The sequence below is a fragment of the Zosterops lateralis genome, assembly GCF_965231275.1.
Source record: "Zosterops lateralis genome assembly, chromosome: 12".
In the NCBI taxonomy this organism is placed as follows: Eukaryota; Metazoa; Chordata; class Aves; order Passeriformes; family Zosteropidae; genus Zosterops; species Zosterops lateralis.
In genome coordinates, this window is record NC_139772.1 from 19,131,854 (window position 1) to 19,154,189 (window position 22,336).

Consider the following 22,336-nt stretch of genomic DNA (forward strand, 5'->3'; position numbering starts at 1 on the left):
ACCTGAGGATATTTATGAAATGTACATTTGTGACTTTTTTCTTTTGTATAGCTGAGCTGACCACAGAAATCACCATATATTGCAATGTTAACAGAAGCATTCATTGACAAATTTAAGAAAGATATGCAATATAACAATGTACAAGGTAATTAAATATTATAGTAGCTCTCCATCCAAATTATCAAATAAATAAGACAGCAGAACACTGTCTCATATTAGTGAAACCCAGCACCTTGTGCTGAGCACCATGACTGCACACAAAACACACAGAAGTTTAGTTCAATAGTTAAGTATATTTTATCTCTATGTAAATTACCAGATTAAACCTTGACAAAACTGGGATTAAAAAAATGGTCTCAGGAAACTCTGCCAGTCTCTCATGGCCTCAAGTTACCTTCCTCCTCTGCTAAAATTCAGAGTATTGTTTGATTTCTGCACCCTAAAATAAGGTACAAGTTTTCAATCTGAGACCTAATTACAGAAGCTCACAGGGTGACCTAATGGAGCTTCGTGTTCTTGAGGTGTTTCCATGCAACCTGAAGGTCTGTATCTTTCAGTCACCTACATCACCAAAAAGGTAAAAACAGGAAAAAAGATACAAACAGGTTATTTCTTAGAGGAAGGAAAAATCATCCCATACTTTTGTTTTCTGACACACCTTAGTACACAAGACATTCCTGAACACGCTTAAGAAAGACTAGCAAATGCTGATGACAGATCATTATTAAAAGAGAGAATAATTTTGCTGAATACTGAATTTACTGTTCCTCAAAACAGAACAATGGAAGTAGTTGACTTAATTAACCAGCAGCATATGTAGTGAAGTAATGATGTGTATTCAATAACCTTCCCAATCATTTCCTGTCACACTAAGGCAGGGCAGATATCCTGGATAGTCTACAGGTACCCCCCAAGGAGAGCCCATCTCACCTGTCCAGAGCTGGGACGTGGCCACTACAGCCACCAACTGCTGGGCTACCTTCAGACTAAGGGCCCTATGAAAACACAGATCACACCTTCCCAGAATTTAAACACAGTTTTTGAAAATAAATAGGCAAAAATTATTCTGTTTCTCATAAAAGCATGCTCTCTTCTCACCAATTGCACCTCTAGTATGTGTCCAGTAGAGTGAACATTCTGCTCCTTGCCTGTTGTCCTGAACACAATTAACACCTGAGTTTAGCACTTATGCTTTATTTTTCCCATTTAGTATTTCTGCACTTTCCTAAAGTTTACTTAAATTATCTGACACGTTTGCCAGACACGAGCTCTTCTGCCAGGACAGATTTTTTTATTATTACTACTTTTTTTTTAATAGTAGATTTTCAAGCACCTCACCAAATTAATATGGTTTTTGGCCATTAAGAGAAATCTTCAGTATCTACATGGTGTTATTTCTGTTTCAAGAATATAAATGTCTGTTCTGGATATGAATACATTTTCTACTTGTGGAGGGAAAGAATACAGCAGTTTAAGAGGCTTACTCTGTCATTCATGGCTGTGCAGAGTCAATAAACCCATGAACTGTAATTGCATCACACTGGTTTTCAACTTGCTTCACTTCAACCCAACCCAATACTGAAGTATCAATTTTTAGAAAGCTGTAGCACTTCAGCATACAGACACTCATCAGCATAAATGCATATATAACACACCTTCCCATTCCAGGAAATCAGCTATTTATGACCATTTCCATGGAAATCTACAAGTTAACCACCAATTCAGCAGCAATTTGTAATACTAAATGAAAACAAAACTCTTACAAATCATTACTCAACTGCCCAACAATATTAAAAATATATTAATACCTTTACATTTTAGAGAGAATCATTTAACCTTTAACAAACATATTTGAGAGGAAAACAGTCTATATTGTGAACGACAATAACAAATCTTATTTATTTAAAAGATTACTACTGCAAGGTAACTACTTTTTCAGGGTATGTTGAGCAGTATCTCATTATTCAGCTAAAATGATGTAACTGACCCTTTCACAGGCTGACACAGTATTTTTTAACAAGACTGAACTAAAAATAGGAAATAGATGCACCTTTCATGACCTCTGCATGTTACTGCCCAGCCACCTAGCTTGTAGTTTAGAGGAGAGCTGCAAAAAATCTAGCTACAGTCAGAAATGTTGAGTGTTTAGTTAACCAGAATGGACACTTTTAACCTACTGTTAATGGTATTAAATATTCTCAAAAATGGGCTGGCAAGGAAGTTTTAAATTACTCTGTTTAAAATTTTACTACTTCATTTCAACTTTTGCTTTAACTGTGCTCCCATGAGCTCTTTCATCTTCCACTACCAGGTTAGAAACAGATCCCAGATTTTCTGAAAAGCAGTGTGTTCTAAATGAAATGTATACATTCCAAACAGGGTGCTGCCCTTGGGAGAGGAACATGTGAACACCCAGACTGCGGCTGGGAGGTGGCTGGGGGGAGCAGGGGGAGCTCTGTGAGTGGGGCTTGGACAAAGGGGAGCTGGGGAGGGACACACTGGGATGGGATGGGACGGGACGGGACAGGATGGGATGTGCACCCCAGCCAGGCAGGGACACACAGAGCCGGGATGGGATTGGGATGGGATGTGCAGCCCCAGCCGGGCAGGGACACGCAGAGCTGGGATGGGATTGGGATGGATGTGCAGCCCCAGCCGGGCAGGGACACGCAGAGCCAGAGCCGGGCTCCTCGCCTCGGTCCCCTCGGGGCAGCGCATGTGACGCGAGCGCCCGGAGGATCTGGGGGCAGATGAAAGCTGGCAGCTGTGGCTGCCTCGGGCGCTCGAGGCTGCCAAACAGGGCTTACAAACACGTTAGCTCAGCAGCAGAATTAAAGCCCTCATTCAGGTTTGTTTTGGAGCAAGAAACCAATGCACACAGAGAGGATGGGGGAAAATTTGCCCTGCAGGCTTGAGCCTAAATACACCTTGACCTCCCCCCCTGCAAGCTGCTACAGAGCAGAGCCGGCTTGGCTAAAGGATCAAATCATCTAAATTATAATTTATGTTGTTGTCCAAGCAACCTCCTCAGTTTCTGACAAGCAGACACAGCTGACATTTGCTGCCCTCTACTTATTAAACAGGCAATCATATTCTAAAGTGCTGTTATTCAGCCAAATTAGCACAAAAGTAAATCTGTTGCAGTGTTCAGATAAAACAGTTATGTGATTTTTCCACATTCACAGCCTGCTCCAAACATTTTTTTCTTTTTTCCCCCTGTCTATGCCAGTGTGATAAATTGTTCTTAACAAGGTTGTTTCTACCTGAGGAAGATCCATCCATATTTAGACAGACACCACTGAAGCAAAAGGAGAACTGGAAATTCAGTCTGGAACTCTCCCTTGGACAAACTGATCCGGTGTGTGTATATATATACAGATAGATAGATACACAGAGAAAGAGAGTGTTTATATTTAAATATTTAAATAATTTTTTAAAATTTTTAAAAATCTCTCAGAAAAGGAAGTACCATTGCATGTGTTCCTTCCTGCTTCTTCTGGAACCTCTGGATGCAATTGTCAGTACTCGGGACAGGCAAACTCAAACCACCCTTATCACAAATCTTACACACCAAACATGGAAAACAATAGCTCCCTTATCTCTCCACCAAGACTGGCTGTCCAGGCATCCAAAAGGGATTAGAAACATCGGGCTGCCACCCTCTACTTGTTCAAAATCAAAAAGCAGTAGCTCTGGTTATTCCTACAGACATGAAAGGAAAACTACAGGAGATCTGAAGGTCTGAAGATTATACTGTTATCACCTTCAAAAATTTCATTTTACAAGAGGAAGTTCCTGCTGGAGTATTTTGGTGAAATTCAGAAAAGCAAAGACACCTTCTGCTCCAGAAATTCTTTGCAAAAAGCTTTTACCATTCTAAATCCAAGTTCTGGAAATTCACATTTAAGTAGTCTTGTTGCTGTGTAATGAGAGGTTACTTATTTCAACAACCTTGTGTTGTGTTAGGCAGGGCTCCATCAGGGTGTGCTCTGGAAGGTGATGGAGGCAACAGGGATGGCTTTCTCCTTCCCTACCACCTTTTTGCTTTAAAAAAATCAGGTAGAGCAGACTTTGTAACAGGTATTGCTCTTCTGGAACTGTTCAAATACAACCCAAATAAATTTCACACTAGAACTAAACTCTATTTTGAAAATGAGTCTCCAGTCTTCCTCACTAGTTTTACCTGAAAATTTAGAGTACACAGTTACTTACAATTTTGTTAGGAAACATGAGAAAACAAGAAATAATCACAAAAAGAAAAGCCAACTTTTATGGGTGTATGCAACTCCTAGTTGTTTCATGCCCCCCATTTTCAGAGCATTAAATGGGAACCCTTTTCGTAGCAAGGTAAGAAAATCACTGTATTTCACTGGTTATGAATAGCTGCTAAAGCCTCAAACAGCAGACTGCACCAGGACAAATACACTTGTCATACCAAATCTAAGGAAACGACATTGCTGTTGGGTTAATTTGAAGATTAATACCTTTCAAACATTCAGTGAGACATCAGCTAAACAAGGAACAGACAGCTTGGTTTCTTGTTCCTTTCTCTTGTCACACACACAGAACCCAAGAATATTTTGGCTTGGAAGGGAACTTAAAGATCCTCTCATTCAATGGGCAGGGACACCTTCCACTGTCCCAGGCTGCTCCAAGCCCCAATGTCCAACCTGGCCTTGGCACTGCCAGGGATCCAGGGGCAGCCACAGCTTCTCTGGGCACCCTGTGCCAGGGCCTGCCCACCCTCACAGGGGAGTTTTTTACCAATTTCTAATCTAAACCTACTCTCTGCCAGTGTGAAGCCATTCCCCCTTGTCCTGTCAATCCAGGCCCTTGTAAACAGTCTCTCTCCATCTTTCCTGTCAGCTCCTCCAAGTACTGGAAGGTCACAATTAGGTCACCCTGAAGTTTCTCCTCACCAGGCTGAACACTCCATGCTCACCGTCCCATTTTGTTTTGCATAATCCCCTGTTCTCCAAGCTATGCAACGTCATTTTTCCCCGCTTATAAACACCTCCCATACAAAGCCTCACAGATCTGACATGGACATTTGTGAGGAACAAAACATGGATGCAGTACATGGATCCTTCTCACACAAGGCACTCACATTGGTGTAAACCAAGTTCTAAGAATTTGTTTTCTAGGTAACAAGTATAAACAAAGACAAAGGAGTATTCTTACTTTATACTATGAAGATAGAGGTATAAAAATAGTTTGTTACTTAGGAATAGTTGTGTATTTAGCTCCTCTATCAGTAAAATAGCATTTCCCTTTAAGAATGCTAAATCCAACAGTTTTCATCAGTCATGAAAAATAAGCATTCATGTTAACTAAACAAGAGCTGGGCAGTATGTGCATGCTGGAATAATGCATCACTACAGAATGCCACCAACTTGATTTTGTAGAAGAGAATTATTATGTCGGACAGCATTGGATTAAATTTAGATTTCTGGTAGACTAATACAGTAAGCTTGGGTCAAGCTTAGGTTAGAGGGAAGACAAAAAAAAAAACCAACAAAAAAAAAAAAAAAAAAAAAAAAAAAAAAAAAAAAAAAGAAAAAAACAACACCAAGCTCTAATTAATATACATTTTACCTAAGCAGGAATAAATAACTTGACTCAACTGTAAGGTATCATGGCCATTCCTCTATCCACCGGCATTTTTCTTTCAATTATCCACTCTCTGATTCTCTCAGCAAGAGTGACACCACACTTCAGCCAGACAACTTGCCACAGCTTCTACTTCTTGCCCAGGAAAACAGGGTAGAATTGTCATCACCTTCAATTTTACCAAGAGACATAAGACATACAACAAGTTCTGCTGAACAGTAAGATTGGTATTGACCAAAGTTCTTCAGGACTTGTAGAATTCATCACAGGGCAGTACCTCATCCTTGGAAACACAGCAAGATCCATATGTAATAAACTTATTACTGGTTATAGATTATCTTGTTTCCCCAGCACTATTTGCACGTACAGATGTAATGCCATTCCTCTCTTGTCCTTGGTTTTAAGTTTTATAATCAAAATCAGTCATCAGAATTTGGGACTATTACCATAATAATACCTGTACATCTAAAGTAGTATCTGCTAAAAGGAAAAAAACCCCACAGCTAACACAAGCAGTAAACTTGATAATGCAGCAGGACTTCCAGGAGAGAATACAGTCTGGTAAGACAGGACCACTCCTCTCTGAGATGCAAGTTCAGTACTAACATTTTAGGTCATTGCAACAATTTTGTAACTTCAGAAAAATCTTGTACTCTGAAGCCAAATCCAAGCCAGCATGGCAGGAGCTTAAACCAGACAGGAATGGTCAAAGCATTTTTCTGGGTACAAACAACAGACCTGTGGTACAGGGAAAGTATTAAAAAAGTGACTGTTATCTGACTTTCTACATGTATTGACAAAAAGCTTGCATTCCTTCTGCATCACAGCTGTAGCATTGGTAACCTGATGCAGAAAACTATTAATGAAATAATTATTTCACTGTTTTGAGGAATCAGTGTTGCCTAAACACTGCTTCATCATTACTTCACATATCACATTCACAGTTTTTCCTTCTTTCCACCTACTGACACTCAGATGGGTTAGAGAGCTACACAGAAATTTCATTTAAATTTATTCCTGTTCAAGTGCCCCATTTCTCAGTGGACTGTGTTATAAGAAAACAATTTAAGATAAGATTGTTGCTTTTGAATCAATATTTTTATGTCAGACATGATAAAATAGAAAACTTAAGTTAGACTTCTCATCACTGAGACACTGCTTTAGTAGAACAATCTTTAAGGACTTTGGCTTTGCTGAAAAGGTGAACTTGGCAAACAAAACAAAATCCTTTTCATTTTCTTTTCATTTTCAGTAATTATGATAGCTGCAGTAAGTTATCATTTAAATATTTTAGAAGAAACCACTCCTACTGAGTTGATACATAAATATTAGTGTGGTGACAAGAACTTTAGTGTAAACCTGTTTTCCTATTGTAGTCACTAAGTATACGATGCTGGAGTTTCAGTAATTCTGCTACAAGTTAAGTTCTGGGGAATTTAAAACCTCTAAGGCAATGTTAGAACCACATAACATATACCACATACATCATAGGATGTACATATTTCATTATTTTAAAGAGAAGGATCCTATAGCTTCTTCTAGAACTCTGTCTGCGAACAGTCCACATATTTTACTGCATATAACTCAAAAAAGGACACAAGTCAAAGTCTAAACCTCAGCCCACCAAGGCTGTTGTTCCAGAGGACACAAGGCCAGTGGTTCCCACACTGTGCTGCCCTCCTGGGAGCACAGAAAAGTCTCTGTGTGCTCCTGCAGGAGCCCAGCACTCCCAGAGCTCCTGGCCAGGGAACACTCCCCAACTCCTTCAATGACAAAAGACCTTCCCCAGCCCAGCAGCTGGGCCAGCTCTGCTGACGGGCACACAAAGGGCTCTCCTGTGTCCTCCCCAGCATCCCAAGGCTTCTGGGATCAATATCAACAGGTCAGAGACTTCCCCTGCATGGCTGATGAGCACATCTGAGAACAGAATCCACTGGGAGTTATCTAACCTGATCTGGGGCCTGGATACATGCCCAGACATTTATGGTGTCTGGTTTAAGCTTTCATTATTATGCCATACTCTTGGTTGGTGATGACACAAAAATTTGAACCTAGTTTATCTTTCAGGATCAAGCTCAGCTACTTGACTTTTAGATTAAAACATTTTTTAGGCAACAGACCCTGATATGCAGAATACTCCTGATAGAAAGGATGTTGAGGATCTTACCCTCCCTGTCTTTCCTTTAAACCATTTCTATCATTAATTATTAGGTGTTGACTCAAATATTCCTAATCTTGATCCATTCCTGCTATCAATTATATGGCCTGTTTTATTTCTATTTAATGAAGCTTTTAAAGGAAATTAGAGAATTCATAATTTCTTTAACTTACATTTGTGAATTCCAGATTACATAAATCAGTGTATTCCCTAAAACTTGATTTAAAAACCTTTAGTCATGCTTTGTTCACTGAAGCTTATCAGGGCTAGTTTAGCAAAACTTAAGCGTTTCAGTGATTTTCTAATCACTCTCTAACAACAGCAGTCTCTGAAAAACTTAACTATGTGTTGGCTAAAATGGAAAATTCCACTGTTTATGATTAATACCCTGCTTACTATTAATTACAACAATTAATATAAAAGTTAATAAAAAACATTAATTAGAAAAAATAATTAAGAAAGTTATATAATTTCCAACAAAACAGACACTGCTCACAAATGATGCTATTTTTTACATCAAGTTGTACCAAGTCAGACATCTCAGAATTTGTTACAAAGTAATGCAACAAGTAATAGCTGAAAAGCATCACTTTTCCCTGAAACAGTCTCAATAGAGAACATTCTTCAGTAGTTTATTAAATTGGTTTACCATTGAAACAATCACATACTGTCCACTGAAAAAAGGCTACACCAACTCAGAAGTGTGAAAGCAAAAGGAGAGTTTTGAGGAATATAATCCTCCACAGGCACATTTTGCTACTGTTTTCACTCAAGTCCATTTGAAACAGGTTATAACCAAAGCAAAATAAGTCACTCAAACAGAAATTAGAGTGGGTTTGCACTGACTTAACTAAACCAGTGCTAGTCTGGGTGTGAATGAAAGCTGACTGTTATGTCTTGTCTCTGCAATAAGACCTTGTTTGGGTAAGTATTTAAATGCAGTTTAAACTTGATGTATGCCAATTTGGTTTAAACAATATGCAGAGTGGTTTGAACACCGGCTAAGAAATGGATCAAGATGGAGGTACAGAGAAAAAACCATAATCTTCACCTAATCGATTTAATTTTAAAACATGTTCAAAGGATTCCACTTACACTGTCTTCACGGGACTAAGAAGCAAAAAGGAAACTTTGAACTGGTAGATGTCCTGTGAAAGAAATTAAGCTAATCTTTTTTCTTCTTACATTAGGAAGAAAAACAGAGCATTACAGGATGAAGACTCCAAAAGATCCATAAAGGAGAATGTTTTGGAACAAATACCCTTTCCTAGTTTTCTTTCTTTCCTCTTCATCCTATTACCCTTGTATTGGTACCTTTATTTTGCATTCTGAGACAGCGTTTTCCAGAGTTCCTTCAATGTTTTGAATAGTTTTTTCCCTTTTAAGGAAAGATTTAGAAGACTTTAAGACTTTAAATCACTTCTTCTAGTTCTTCACTTTCTCTCTCTTACTTTTGTCAGAAGTGTCACTGTTCAAACTGATTAAAGCCTGAACAATCATCAATTTTCAGAACATATTAATGGTATTATCAGCTGTTTTGCTGGGATGAAAAAACAAGCTATCTGACAATAATATCATTAACAAGTAACACAACTAGAAGAGCTGTAGGTTTCCTGGGTGCCCTCTCTGTGCTTTTTAAAACACTACCTAACACCACTTTACTACAGGCCACAAGAATATCTGTCCAAAAGGTCTTCAGGACGCAGAAATCATGGAATCACAGCTTTAAATCCAGCCTATTATTGAAGCTGACGGTATTTTATTCATCAGCTTACACAAAACCTGGAAGAAACACAGTTTCTCTCTGAGCTATGGGTTATAAGCACATTTAAGAGTAGCCCAGCTGGAGGGAAGTCTTGGATTTTTTTACATTTTTGTTGGCACTGATTCAAAACTTTTAATTTCAAATGACAAAACCATGCCAAAGACAACCTTTTATAATCAACGTAATCAACCTTTTATACTATAAAATAAGGTGTTTTTTATTTTGGCAATGCCAATATAATTTGAGACATCACCATATATCCAGTATCCAATGCAGAAAAGAACATGAACAATCTTAAAACAACATCTTGCCAATACCATGCCACACTCCCCACTGGAAAAGAAAATGTTTTTACTAACTAAATTTTAATATTTTAAGTGAAAGTCTCTAGAGCTTTAGAACCCTGATCACTAAAACCAGAGACAGTTTTTATGGTGATCCATAAGATCAAACATGCAGAATGAAATTCAGCTTTAGAGAGAAGCATGAGGCCAGCAAATGATGGATTTTTGTGAGCAAGCTGGGAGGGCAGGCAGGGCCAGTGTCCAAGGGCAGATGGTGCAGCAGCCAGGCTGAGTAGCTCCTGTCCCAGAAAACCAACACCTCTGACCCTCTCCATGGACACACCTGCCCTGCTTGTCCTGGCACTGCCCAGGCCAGCCCAGAGCCACCCCCTCTGCTGGGATCGGCCGACAGCCTGGCTGAGCATGGCAGGGCTCTTGCAGCCACACACAGGCAGGGCTCCTGTAGGGCAGGGCTCCTGCAGCCATACACGGGCAGGGCTCCTGCAGGGCAGGGCTCCTGCAGCCACACACGGGCAGGGCTCCTGCAGCCACACACGGGCAGTGCCCCTGCAGGGCAGGGCTCCTGCAGCCACACACAGGCAGTACCACAGCACCAGGCTGCCTCACAGCTATTGAAGAACAGCTGCTCCACTCTAACTAGTGGAGAACGTGGGGTTACTATCCCTCTCTTTTACTTTCACTTCCTCAAATTTCCAATGGCTGAGAAAGAATGCTCAGGAAAGTCAACACTGATGCAGCATCAATGCATTTAATCCCAGCTCTGTTCATTTCCAGCAGCATGGCACCTTCAGTTCTCAGCTCAACAGCCCTTTCTGCCTGCCACCAACAGCTCTCAGAAATCTGACTCTTCCTTTGCTTACACTGGCTACACACAAACCCCAAGTACTATTAAAATCCTGCCTCTTTTCCTGCCAAATTACTTGATTACTCTATTTCATTTCAATACTTGCTTGACAAATCCAACTCTGGAAACATTAAGGCCTGTAAACTAATGTTTACAAGAACTCATTTCAGCAAGTCTTACTACATAATCACAGAATGAAATGAAGACAAATAAAGCTCATCATGTATTTGGATTTTTTTGGCTGTTATATACATAAAATCTGCGTAGCTAACGGGACTCCAGAATACTGCCAAGAGGGAAAAAAAACAGGAAGAACAGGTCAATACAAAAGAACTTGGTGTATGCATTTTTCTGTACATCTTACCTTCCAGTGCATAATTATTACCTGCTAATGTGTACCCCCAAACAAGCTGGCTAAAAAGAATGGCATCATTTTGCTGAAATTGCTTTCAACTGATGGATATTTTAATCTTTCTAATTGATTTAAGCTCCAGCCCAATCCTAAGGCATGAGATGCCTTAAGCAAAGGACAGTCACTCATTTATAGCAAATTAAGGTACTCTTAGAGTAACATCACATCACAACTTCATGGGAAATTATTTGATATTTTTTAGATTATTGTAATTTAGACAAATGAGTAAACAGTCCACTAAATCACAGGGTAGAGGAAATGATTGGCAATTACATTACTTGAAAGAATGTTACCAGAATAAAATTGTTAAGTAGCACATTTCTAAGAAAGTGACATTTTACAAAAAGACAAAGGCATACATTTTCCACCAAAATCTAGAGCTGCTGTCATCAACAACCCAAAAAAAGCTACAGCTACCTAAAATGGAAATGAAAATGTAATGTATGGAAATATTCTCTTATAAAATCTCCTTAGGCTTCACATGTATTAATGTATTAGTTTGCAAACATTAAGATCAAAGGGAAAGCAACAAATACATCCTAAAAAGTTTTTAGTCAGATTTTTATTAACGATATACAAGTAGCAAGGCATAAAAAATTAATATGTTCAAGCCTTGAAATGTCAAGTGTAATGATCTCTAGCTCTGCTTACCTCCTTTGCTTTTTGTTTCAGTCTAGCTTGCTCTGGGTCTTCTTGCCTTGAGCGACTCTACATGTTTAAAAAAAATGGGGAAAAAAGGTTAACAGATGGTTTAAGAACCCCTCATCTGTTGCAGTAAGTTAAAAAATAGCAAAGAAACAGGATCAGGATACAAGGTATCAAACACAGGACACTTAAATTAATTGAAGTGCAATTTCAAACCCACCAGCGTCACCCAAAAGACTGTTAGATGTTCAGTTGTAAATGAGATGTAGTCAAGATTTGAATTTTAAAAAACCAAACAAACAACACCCAAACCAACCAACCAAACAAAACAAACAAACAAACATACAAACAAAAAACAAACAAAAAACCAAAAAAACCCCACCAAACCAAACAACCCCCCCCCAAAAAAAAAATCCACCAAAAAAACCCCACCACAACAACAACAACACCCCAACCCAATCATGTTTTTGTCAGTGTGAAAGTTTCCATACTGGTTTAGATTTCAATTATTTAATACTAAAAAATTCAAGCACCCAAGAACAGAAGTTACACTCCTTCCATTATCCAAACTATTTAAGTCCTTACAGTCACATATTTTGAAATTTACTGTTTGCAACTAAGTTTGCATTTAGCTCTTGGTAGAGACCATGAAGAAAACCATTGCAGAGTTGCCGTCCCAAAAGGTAAATCTTTATTATAAAGATGTTACTATTCCATATGAGTTTACTTTCAGTACAGCATAGAAATACACTCTGTTAAAGCCATTCATTTACTACTACTAACATTAATATTGTAATTTTAAAAGCTGGATAAATATTGCTGAATGACAACTTTTGTATTTTCCTTCAAAACAAGGAACAGCTCTAAAAGCAGGTAATTTAATTGCAATAACAACCTGAAACATTTCTTTAGACACAGACTATTTTATAACCATATGTTAAAAACTATTTAATTTATATTTGTGCTCACTACACGTTCTCTGACTAACAGAATTCAAAACTCAAGAGGCAGATAATACACACATTATACTTTCATAAATGTGTGATAGGTCAGCATTCAGCAAATGTTGCACAAAAAGTTGCATAAAAAGTAAGAAGCACCAATAAAACTTGTGACATCCATGGAAAACTGTTGTTCCTGATACCTGAAAGGTGTAGTAGTTCTACTTCAGTATTTCTTTGAGATTTAAAGTGATATCATTTACACAACTCCTAAAGGAGTATCTCTGCCCTCTCCTGTGTATCATTCTCTGCTTATTGCTATGCTGAAGGCAGACCTGAAACTTGAAAGAATATTAATTTGCAAACTTACATATTCTCAGATTTTTTCCTGGTGTTTACATTTTTCATACCATATTCTGGTCAGAATTCAAAAATCCATTAAGAAAACCAAAGGGAGATAGGTTTTAAGGGCTTATACTTAAAAGGGTCATGTATTATTTTTGATACACTTGGAGAGTGCCTTGGCTTGATTTGGCACGGAATTCCACATCCTTTCTCCTGTTAGTTTTGTGGGTTTGTGGTTTTGGTTAGGGTTTTTTTTAAAAAAACTTTTCCCCCCCCCCCACCCCCAGCTAATATAGCACACCTATAAAACACAGTACTGATAACACAAGGTGACATTAAACAAAAATGAGATTTTCAGATGTGCTTAACTCTTCCACTGTGTACATCAGCTTCACCTTCCAACAACACCCAGCAGTGCTTTTGTGCCTGTTGGCATAAGAGGTTGTTGGACAGGACAGTGTCTGCAGCAGAGGAATGACTGACTGAGACCTGAAATAGCCAATGACCAGACTAGACTCTCAGGCTGCAGTTGTGCCAGCCAAGGAAGAAACTCACAGGCTGTGACAACACAGGCTGAGGTTCCCTCTACCTGCTGTGGCCAGACACAAAGGAAAGCATAGATAATGTGACCTAGTTAATGTTCAAAGGACAAAAAGGTATTTCATTAAATATGTGAGTCTGCCAGAGAGCTGAGTTTCCAATCAACACAGCAATTACCTAGAACTTGATTATATTAATACCTATTAGGTTAAAAACCGAACTAACAAAACCCCCGTCAGTGAGCTGCTTCTCCAGGAAATGGGCTCAGGTCAAGATTTATGAACTGAGCTGAACAAGGTCTTTGCTGTCATTTTGCAATAACAATTCAATCATTGGAGCCTCAGTTTCTCCAGTATGATGTATGGAAAAGCCTATTTAGCCCTTTCATGGGTTTTGATGATAAATTTATAAATGTACAATGAACTTCTAATGCCTTGTGAGTCTCACAGTGAAAGCAGTACAGAAACACAAAGTATTGTTGTACGACTGTATGAAGCTGAAAATTCGCCAAATGCAAAGTACAAGTTAAAAGCACGTCAGCTTTAGGAGAAAGCAGAGTGTCCTGAGAGAATCCAGCTGAGACTTCTAATATTGTTACTAACTTTCTACAAGGAAATGACAGAATCCTGGAAAACACACCAGATGTAGGTTGTGTTTGGGGACATTGTAAGAAAAATTAAAGCAGTAGATGCAAAGTAACATTGCAATTTCCAGGGCTCCATAAGTGAAGGAAAAACCCTGGAAGTGCTACAAAGTAAAGTAACACATTTAAAAGTTGGGGCTTTTTCTTTCTTCCCCAGAAACTGAGAGTAGATCTGGAGTTCAGGATAATCTCAATGTGCAAAAGCAAATCATCTGCTCTGTGAAAACCTCCAGCTTGTTCACAGTAAATATACGATAAAAATTATTGCAGAGGTGAAAACAGGTACTTAACTCCTGAACAATACCAAATACAGGAATCTTGTTTCAAAAATGAAGATCTAAAACACCAGATGAAGTTAAATATATAACCCAGATTGAAGGTAAAAATAGAACTATTTTTACATTTAGAATAATACAATGATTTTCTAGTTATTGCTTGAATCCACACCAGAGAGCTTTTCCAAAGTATCCAGGCCAGTTCTTGGTTCAAAGAAGCAGAATTCCAACTTTACACTGGATGTATCATTACTACTAAAAAAAATTAAGGACTTTAACTCTTTTGTGTTCAGATAAATTTTAACAGATTTTTTTAAAAGCAGATTTGTCAGATTAAAATACTTTCCTGCTGGTTACCATGCCAGTAAGCTTCAGAAACAAAATAATCAGTACATGAAGGCTAAAATGTATTAAAGGACAAGTATAAACATCAACTATTTCATTATTTCTTCACTTTATGATCTAATGTAAATTATAAAAGGCTTCACCAATGCTCATGCAACACAGATTAAAGCAAATATAAGCAAATGCAAATGTCAAGCTTAAGAGAGGTGGCTAAATAAGCTTTAGAAATGTCACTGGATTCCCTTTACACTCCATTCCACACGTGAACATCTCTCCCTTCCTCTGAAGAGTTTGCACAATTTTGCTGCTGCTCAGCTCTTGTCTACACATAAACATCACCACACATTTTTTTTAGTATTTTATACCTTCTTTTGTCAAGCTAGTGACTAATCATTCCTAGGTTTTTTAAATTGCAGGTTAACTTTTTTTCTTCCAGGTAATTAATATTTTGGGTTTTCTCTTGCTTTCTCCTTTCTCTCTGACACCCAAATCTTAATATGCTGCACTTCACCTGTTTCGTGAAACATGCTTTTCCAAAATCTTTTAATGCACCAATGTCTCCTTCCTCTAAAGCTTTGGAAATGCCCACTCATCAGAGAACCCACCAAATCAAATACTTTCAAGGACTTTATCACAATTCCTTTGCCTTCCCCTCCCTGTTCATCATGTCTAGATCTGTAAATAAAGCAGGCTGCATTTACCTAATGCATTCTCCTGTTGATGAATAAAACCTTTAGAAGCAGGCAAGCTTCCCATAGTTATTTTAGAGCAACCCAGGACTGATCCTAAGCAGATAACATACTTCTAAATATATTAAATGCTGTCTCCTACTGAAAATGTATTCAGCAAACCAGGTTTATTAACATTTCTCCCAAACACCAGCTATTTTATTAGACAAGATAACCTGATATTTTAATTGTGAAGAACCAAAGTGCCTTGTGTTAGAGAGTTCTTTATCTGGAAACCGAAAACTGCATAGATCACATTAGGTCTATGGAAATATTGGACTTCCAAAGTATGAAAAGCAGCATATGTTAAATGTGTATATTCAAAACAACAGAAATAAGGGGCTTCATTTACATGTTACCAAACTCCCTAATGTTACAAACTTCAGCTCTTCCCCTGGCTTGTGTTCAGGCAGGAGGCCACAAAACGAGACATCTAAGAGACATGGAACAGTGTAGTTTTGAGGGTATTTCAGATTTCATAGAATTGTCTTAAATTAGAAAGCAATAGTGTTTTTAAAATTATAATTGTATTTATAACCCATTCCATACTTAAATGCATGCATCAATCTTTTTAGAATTGGAGCATACTCTGCATCTGTGCAGATGGACAGACTAGAAATACTTCTGATGTGTTTCATTATCAGAATTATTCAATATTTTGCTTGATTATTGAAGTCAAAGTTGCATTTTTGCTAAATTTTTGGTCCACTTATCAAACAAATTTTCTGTTTAGATTAGCATGGACTTTAAAACTCTCAGCTTGTTACACCAGTGTTGGGAAATGTCTCACAGGGTCTGTCCTGCATTTAGCTACATCTGATCCCAGCTAAAGGCACTCACAGCACTACTGCCCCTTACCAATATATACACTGGGGGTCTTTAATGCCTCAAAGTCCTCTTTTTTCATTAAATAAAGTTAAGAGTCACAACTACAGGTGCTGTAGTATCGAGAGCCACGGCTGTGCCAACAGTTTCAATTTTAAACCTATTTTTCCCCATTGATGACATTAGAACTTCACCCACGGCTGTACCAGCTTATAACTTTCACTTTTAATTAAAGAAATTAAATTGGCAACATGAAACACTTTGCTTTCACATTAGCTTTGTTAATAAAAAGTGAAAGTTAAAAGCATCATAGCTGAGGGTAAAACGCTGCTCAGTGTTACGACCATGGTGAGGTGGAATGCAAAAGCACAGGTCTGAAAAATGATTTATATTAAAATCATAAAAATTGCAGTAACAAATTCCTAAAAATTCAGAAAATTATCTCAACACAGTAATTCTCATTTTGCTCTGCTCCCATCAGAAGTGAGTTCCAAGTGCTCATGCAGACAGGAGGCTGCATTCAATCCACTGCTCTCAGAAGAGAGGGAAAGGATTAAATGGAATGACAGGCTCAGGGAGAAGCCCCTCCAAGTCATCACAGCACACGTGTGGAAGGAAATCTGCAGCACCAAATTTCAGTAATCTCTCCAATAAAAAAGTCGTTCAGCCTACAGTATCACCCAATCATCCATAAATGCTAATTAACTTTACAAACAACTCTAAACATTATTTTCCATTTACTTATGTAAATTTTCTTTTCACAGAACACTTCTTACTCTTGAGATAGTTGTATTTAAGATCCCAGAACTTGACAGACTTGTGCTACTAATACGTAACACTCAAAATCAGACTAAATGAATGCATATATTGGAAATTAAATTTCAACATTAATTTTATAATAAAATACACAGGCATTCAGCCAGTTTGAGTACAACAATTAACACACTAACTTTAACGTGCTCCACTTTTATCACAGATTATAACACAGCTAATAATTCATTTTCTGAGAGCCAGGACAACCCCAAGCTGTAACTCTTTACTGCCATCACTCCCTCAAAATAACAATTCAGAAAAAAAAAAAAAAAAAAAAAAAAAAAAAAAAAAAAAAAACCAAAAAAAAAACCAACAACAAATCAGCTATAACCTCCTATTCCTTCTGCTGCCAGAAATATTCCCATTATTAGCCCAGAACCAGAACTTCATTCAACTTGAGAGACAGCACTTGCATTTTCCAGGTTTTGGAAACAGTCATGAAAGCAGCAAGAATATATGTTTACTACAATAAGACCAGTGCTTTGTTGGCTTTGGTTTGGGGGTTGTTGGGTTTTTTTCTGTTTTTTTGGTTTTTTTTAAAATCTGCAGGAGACACACCATGTCAAATGTAAAGGTAAATTCCTCAAGTGATTTCAGTCTGGCTTTTGACCTTTCTGCAGCCTTAAGACTCTGAGTGCCGCCTGTGCCATCCCCACGGGCCGGGAGAGGATGTCTGGCTCTGCACACACCTGGCAAAAACAGCCGCCAACTCTTACTGGCAGAACAAACCAGGGCCAAGGGTTGACTCTCCCAAATATTTCCTTTAAAGAGACTTGCTCTACATGTGTGTTTATACACAAGATGGTCCCTTCTTGTGCCATTTTTTTTTCACCTGTGATGCTCATGTCAGGAAGGAAATCCAAAATCGGTGACAACCAAGGCAGCTCAGTCCCTCCCTGCACAGCTTCTCCTTTTTACACATCACATTTTCTGGGGCTTGGACAGGAGCTCCTCCAGCAGCAGGAGGGGACTGGATGTCACAGTCTGGGGACCAAGATGCCTTTAAACACTTTATTATAAAAGCAGTTACTAGAAAGTAAATTAGAGCAAGGGCCACACATTCAAGGCTGGTATGGGAAAGCTGTGGAACATTTTGGAATGTTGTGGAACACTCTGAAACGTTGTGGAAGGTTATGGAATGTTGTGGAATATGATGCAGGATCCCTGAGGTGCAGGAGGTCATTCTGGCTCCTGAAATAGCATAGTAGTAGTAGTAGTAGTTTCAATTTTTAGATTTTTAATGTAAAAGGAATTGTATGTTGCATTGCTATTATAGCATATCCTGATTTTTCCTTTCCCATCAAGTTTGTCTTCTCCCAAAATATTTCACTGCAATGAGAATATCACTCACAATGCTTCTCAGCTTATGATATGAAGCTTCTATTTCTCAAGTATTTCCCAAGCATGGGACATAAGATTAAGTAAAATTCTCTCATTTAACAAGCTACATAATAGTGCTACTTGTTTTCAAAGACACTCATGTAGCACCACAGTTAATTTTAACTTAAGTGACTTTTCTCGGAATGTCAAAAATCTTATTTTTTTGAAACCTAACTCTGTTCTCCTTCTACCTTCTCATCTGATTTGATCTCTCCTTCTCCCAAAAACATTTCCTGAAGCAAAATCAAGCCCACCTGAGTGCTTACAAATTTTGCAATCATTTCCTACTGTAACAACTGAAATTACAGTTGCAGATCAACCAGAGCACTTGTGTCAAATATTTTGCTTTCTTCTCCTAAAGAAACCCACCCACCACCCAAAACAACAAAAACCTGCAAACCTGACACTTTCTTTGGCCATCATTTACAATTTTTTTTTACCCCTTACTGAACTGTGATGCTAAATTACCAGATCGGCTTCAAGGCTTCCCAAAGGTTCATGCTGCCTCCCCTTTAATTTCAACCAATTCCTTCATTTTGCATTATCCTCCCCATTGATTATCCTGTTACTAAGTAGATTATTTAACACCATCTGCTTTAATGCCCAAAACATTTTTTTCACTACCTTACTCTTCATCAAACCCTGGACTCTGATTGTTAACAGGGTTCCAAAGGGTAAATAATTAAAAAAGAATTTTCGCTGTGCAAGTTCAGCCTTTTTATGCTCTTCCATATGAGACAGTAGATGAGATACCACCAGCAGGAAGCTTTGAAACTTCCACTGAAATGGTTTTGCTGAGTAACCTTAAAAATATGTTGCACAATAACCTGTCAAAACACTTCCCAGATAAAAGATCACATTGTTTCTCTAAAGGCACATTAAGAAATTGCAGTTATAAATAAATATGATTTTTAGATTTAAACATATATAGCAAGGAAAACAGAGAAATTTCACTTTAAACCCTGAAGTTTTTTGTATTTTAAAGACACCGTCAAGGTGACAAAGGTGTCGTGACTGGGGGAATAAGGGCTTTGCATGGTAGATATTTGAGTCTCCAGAGCCAGTTCAGGCATCTCCCCCTTTGCAGACATAACTATCACCAGAACACAGACAGAGAGAAGCGGGTACTAGTGGGTATCACTTCACCAGGCAGCTGGGGCAGGTTTTAACTGTGTTCATTTCTTTACTGTGTCATTACAATGACTCTATCCTTCCCACAAAGGCTCAGACAACAAGGCACGATCATAAAAAACAGAAAAAAACCAAAATCCTGAGTAAGGAATTAGCACACAGGAGTTCAGAATAAAGTACCACTGTTCACATACAGGTGCTTTTGCATTTGAGCAGCACCAAAGAATCTAAGGAAATAATGTAAAATCCATTATTTAGAATAAAAAATTGTGATCTGACCATATTTTGCCAAACCATGTCCTGCAGAAGCCTTGCAGTAAGTCACCCATCCATCAGAACAGACTGGGGAGCACCAGCCAAACAAAGCAAGCTCAGTTCCAAACTGGCATTTACACTCAAACCACAACATTGCATAAGCACCTTCCAAGGGGTCCACAGTGTCTTCTACTCCTCTCTCTAAACATTAACACTGATAAATCAGCACTACTGATGGCTACGCTGTGTTTTGGTTTTGGATTTTTAACACCTTCATTTATTTTTCACCTTCATATATTTTCATGGTATACCATGTATTTCTTTCAAGCTGTCTCCTGGTTATGAAGTATGCATTCAATAATTTCATTAAGGTAAATTTTTAAAAATAAATTAGGGGATTTTTTTAAACTTTTTTTTTCCCAGAATTCTTTAATTTGCTCTTCCTGTATTTCATAGTAATCAAACTTGGTGGTCATGTATTTATTTCCTAAATTTAGACTTCACCAGACTTTATATTATCTAAGACCAAAACAACAACAAAAAAACCCTGTCCAAAACACAGAGTATCAATTCATGAAGGAATTAAATTTGGAAGGAACACCAGGAACTCCTTTAAGCCAACCTCAGACCAGCTTGCATAATGCTTTGTGCAGTCAGGGAAAACATTTCTGAACTAAGGATTATAAGCTACTGTGATTTTCTCAATGTCCATTAAAAAATGACCAACATAACAAGCAGCAGGGTACACAGAAAATGATTCACCAAGATGTAGTCACTGACTGGGGAAAACAGTATAAAAATTAGTAAGCATTTCTTTAAGAAATAAAAATTAAGAATGAAAACAGAAAATGTGTTTTCATCAAAACATTTAAAGAGTATCTATGTTGCTTAAAAATTATGGCATATTTAATAATGTGAACAATTATAAATTAAGAGCACAAACAGAACAGATTAAAGCAGATTAACTGAGAAATAGATTTCTAAATAAGTAAGGTTTGGGTTTGTTTTTTTTTTTAATTTTCTCAATTTGTGAACATTAATGGCATGAAATCAGGAGGCTGTGTTACAATTGAGTTGCTCTGTATAATCTCTTCAGAATATACAATGAATGACTCAATAAAGATTCAAATACAATTAAAATGGGATAACTAAGAGATAAACTTATTTGTAGTTAGATATGATACATATGATTAAATTTATAGTTACAAGCAGGAGACTTATCTATCCCTATGTGCTCTTGAAACAATATTATCTGAGCTTGTTCTATTGCACCTATGAACACTCAGTCTGTGGAATTAAATTTACAAAGGAACACGTCCTGAGAACTGACAGTTAACTGGAGACATGCATGAATCAATCAAATACTGCAGTTACAGAGAAGCAACTGGAACATGTCTAAATTAAGATGAACAAATGAACAAAACTGTTTAAAAACAAAGTCTAAAAACCTAAGAAGTAAAAAGCCTCTAAAAAAATTAATCAGAATTGACTGAATTTGTTTAAAGACCAGAAGTGTAGGCTATGATTGTCTGGTGGCACAGAAACCCTTTGCAACTATTAAATTTCAAAGGCAATTGTAAAAGTCATTTCACAGAATTATTTTGAAAGTGTTAGCCACTGTCTCCTGTATTCCCAAGAACTCCTGAAATTTGGAGCTGTATGATGAAAAGACAGAGGCATCCCAGGGTGGGTGTGTAGTCAGCACAGACCAGAGCCTGACTCATGAGTTCAAGGTGTGATGTCATACCAACAGTACCTTTCCCACTGTAAGAAACAAAATGCGCTTACAAAACACACAGCACAAAATTAAGTAATTGTTTGAAGGTTGTGGATTGTTAAGTAGTTTTAAAAACAGTAAAAGTGATACCTTGGCAGCCTTCAGCAAAATTTCCCTCTCTTGTTCATCTTTCCTTTGCTTTTCTAAACGCTCCAACTGCTCAAAGAACTTCAGCTGTGATCGGACATCTGTGGCCTGCTCGTACCATTCATCATCCTGTAAAACAGGGACAGCCCTTCTGAACAACAGACACCTCACCAACAACATGCATTTACAGACTGAAAGTGTTACACATTAGAATCTTTCCATTGTACTAATAATAAAAAGAAAATTATTTTTTAAGCTCACTATTAAGCCTATGGTTAATAGTGCAGTGAGAATCTGATAATTTAATTAATATCTAAGCAATTTTAAAAAAATACTGATTGATTTATCAGCACCAGACACATGAAAGAGTTAAAAAAGTAAAACCAACTAACTTAATGATGGAAAACATCTAAAATGCTTAACTTTATTACTGAATAATCCTAGCTATAGTTTATAACCAGGCTCATAACCTGTAATTCCTGCATTTGTACTGATCTTGAACTGGTAACAGT

General features: G+C 37.8%; 1 protein-coding gene across 1 annotated transcript in view; it reads right to left on the reverse strand.

Annotated features, from left to right (window-relative positions):
* LOC310914140 (transcription initiation factor TFIID subunit 4-like) overlaps window positions 1-22,336 on the reverse strand; it is a 146,029-nt gene that overhangs the window by 58,642 nt on the left and 65,051 nt on the right. Inside the window, exons 12-13 of the mRNA XM_083870074.1 lie at window positions 21,828-21,953; window positions 11,746-11,802 (exon numbers count right to left, since the gene is read on the reverse strand). Of these exons, the coding sequence (XP_083726200.1) occupies window positions 11,746-11,802; window positions 21,828-21,953 (183 nt within the window). The remainder of the gene's footprint in view (window positions 1-11,745; window positions 11,803-21,827; window positions 21,954-22,336) is intronic.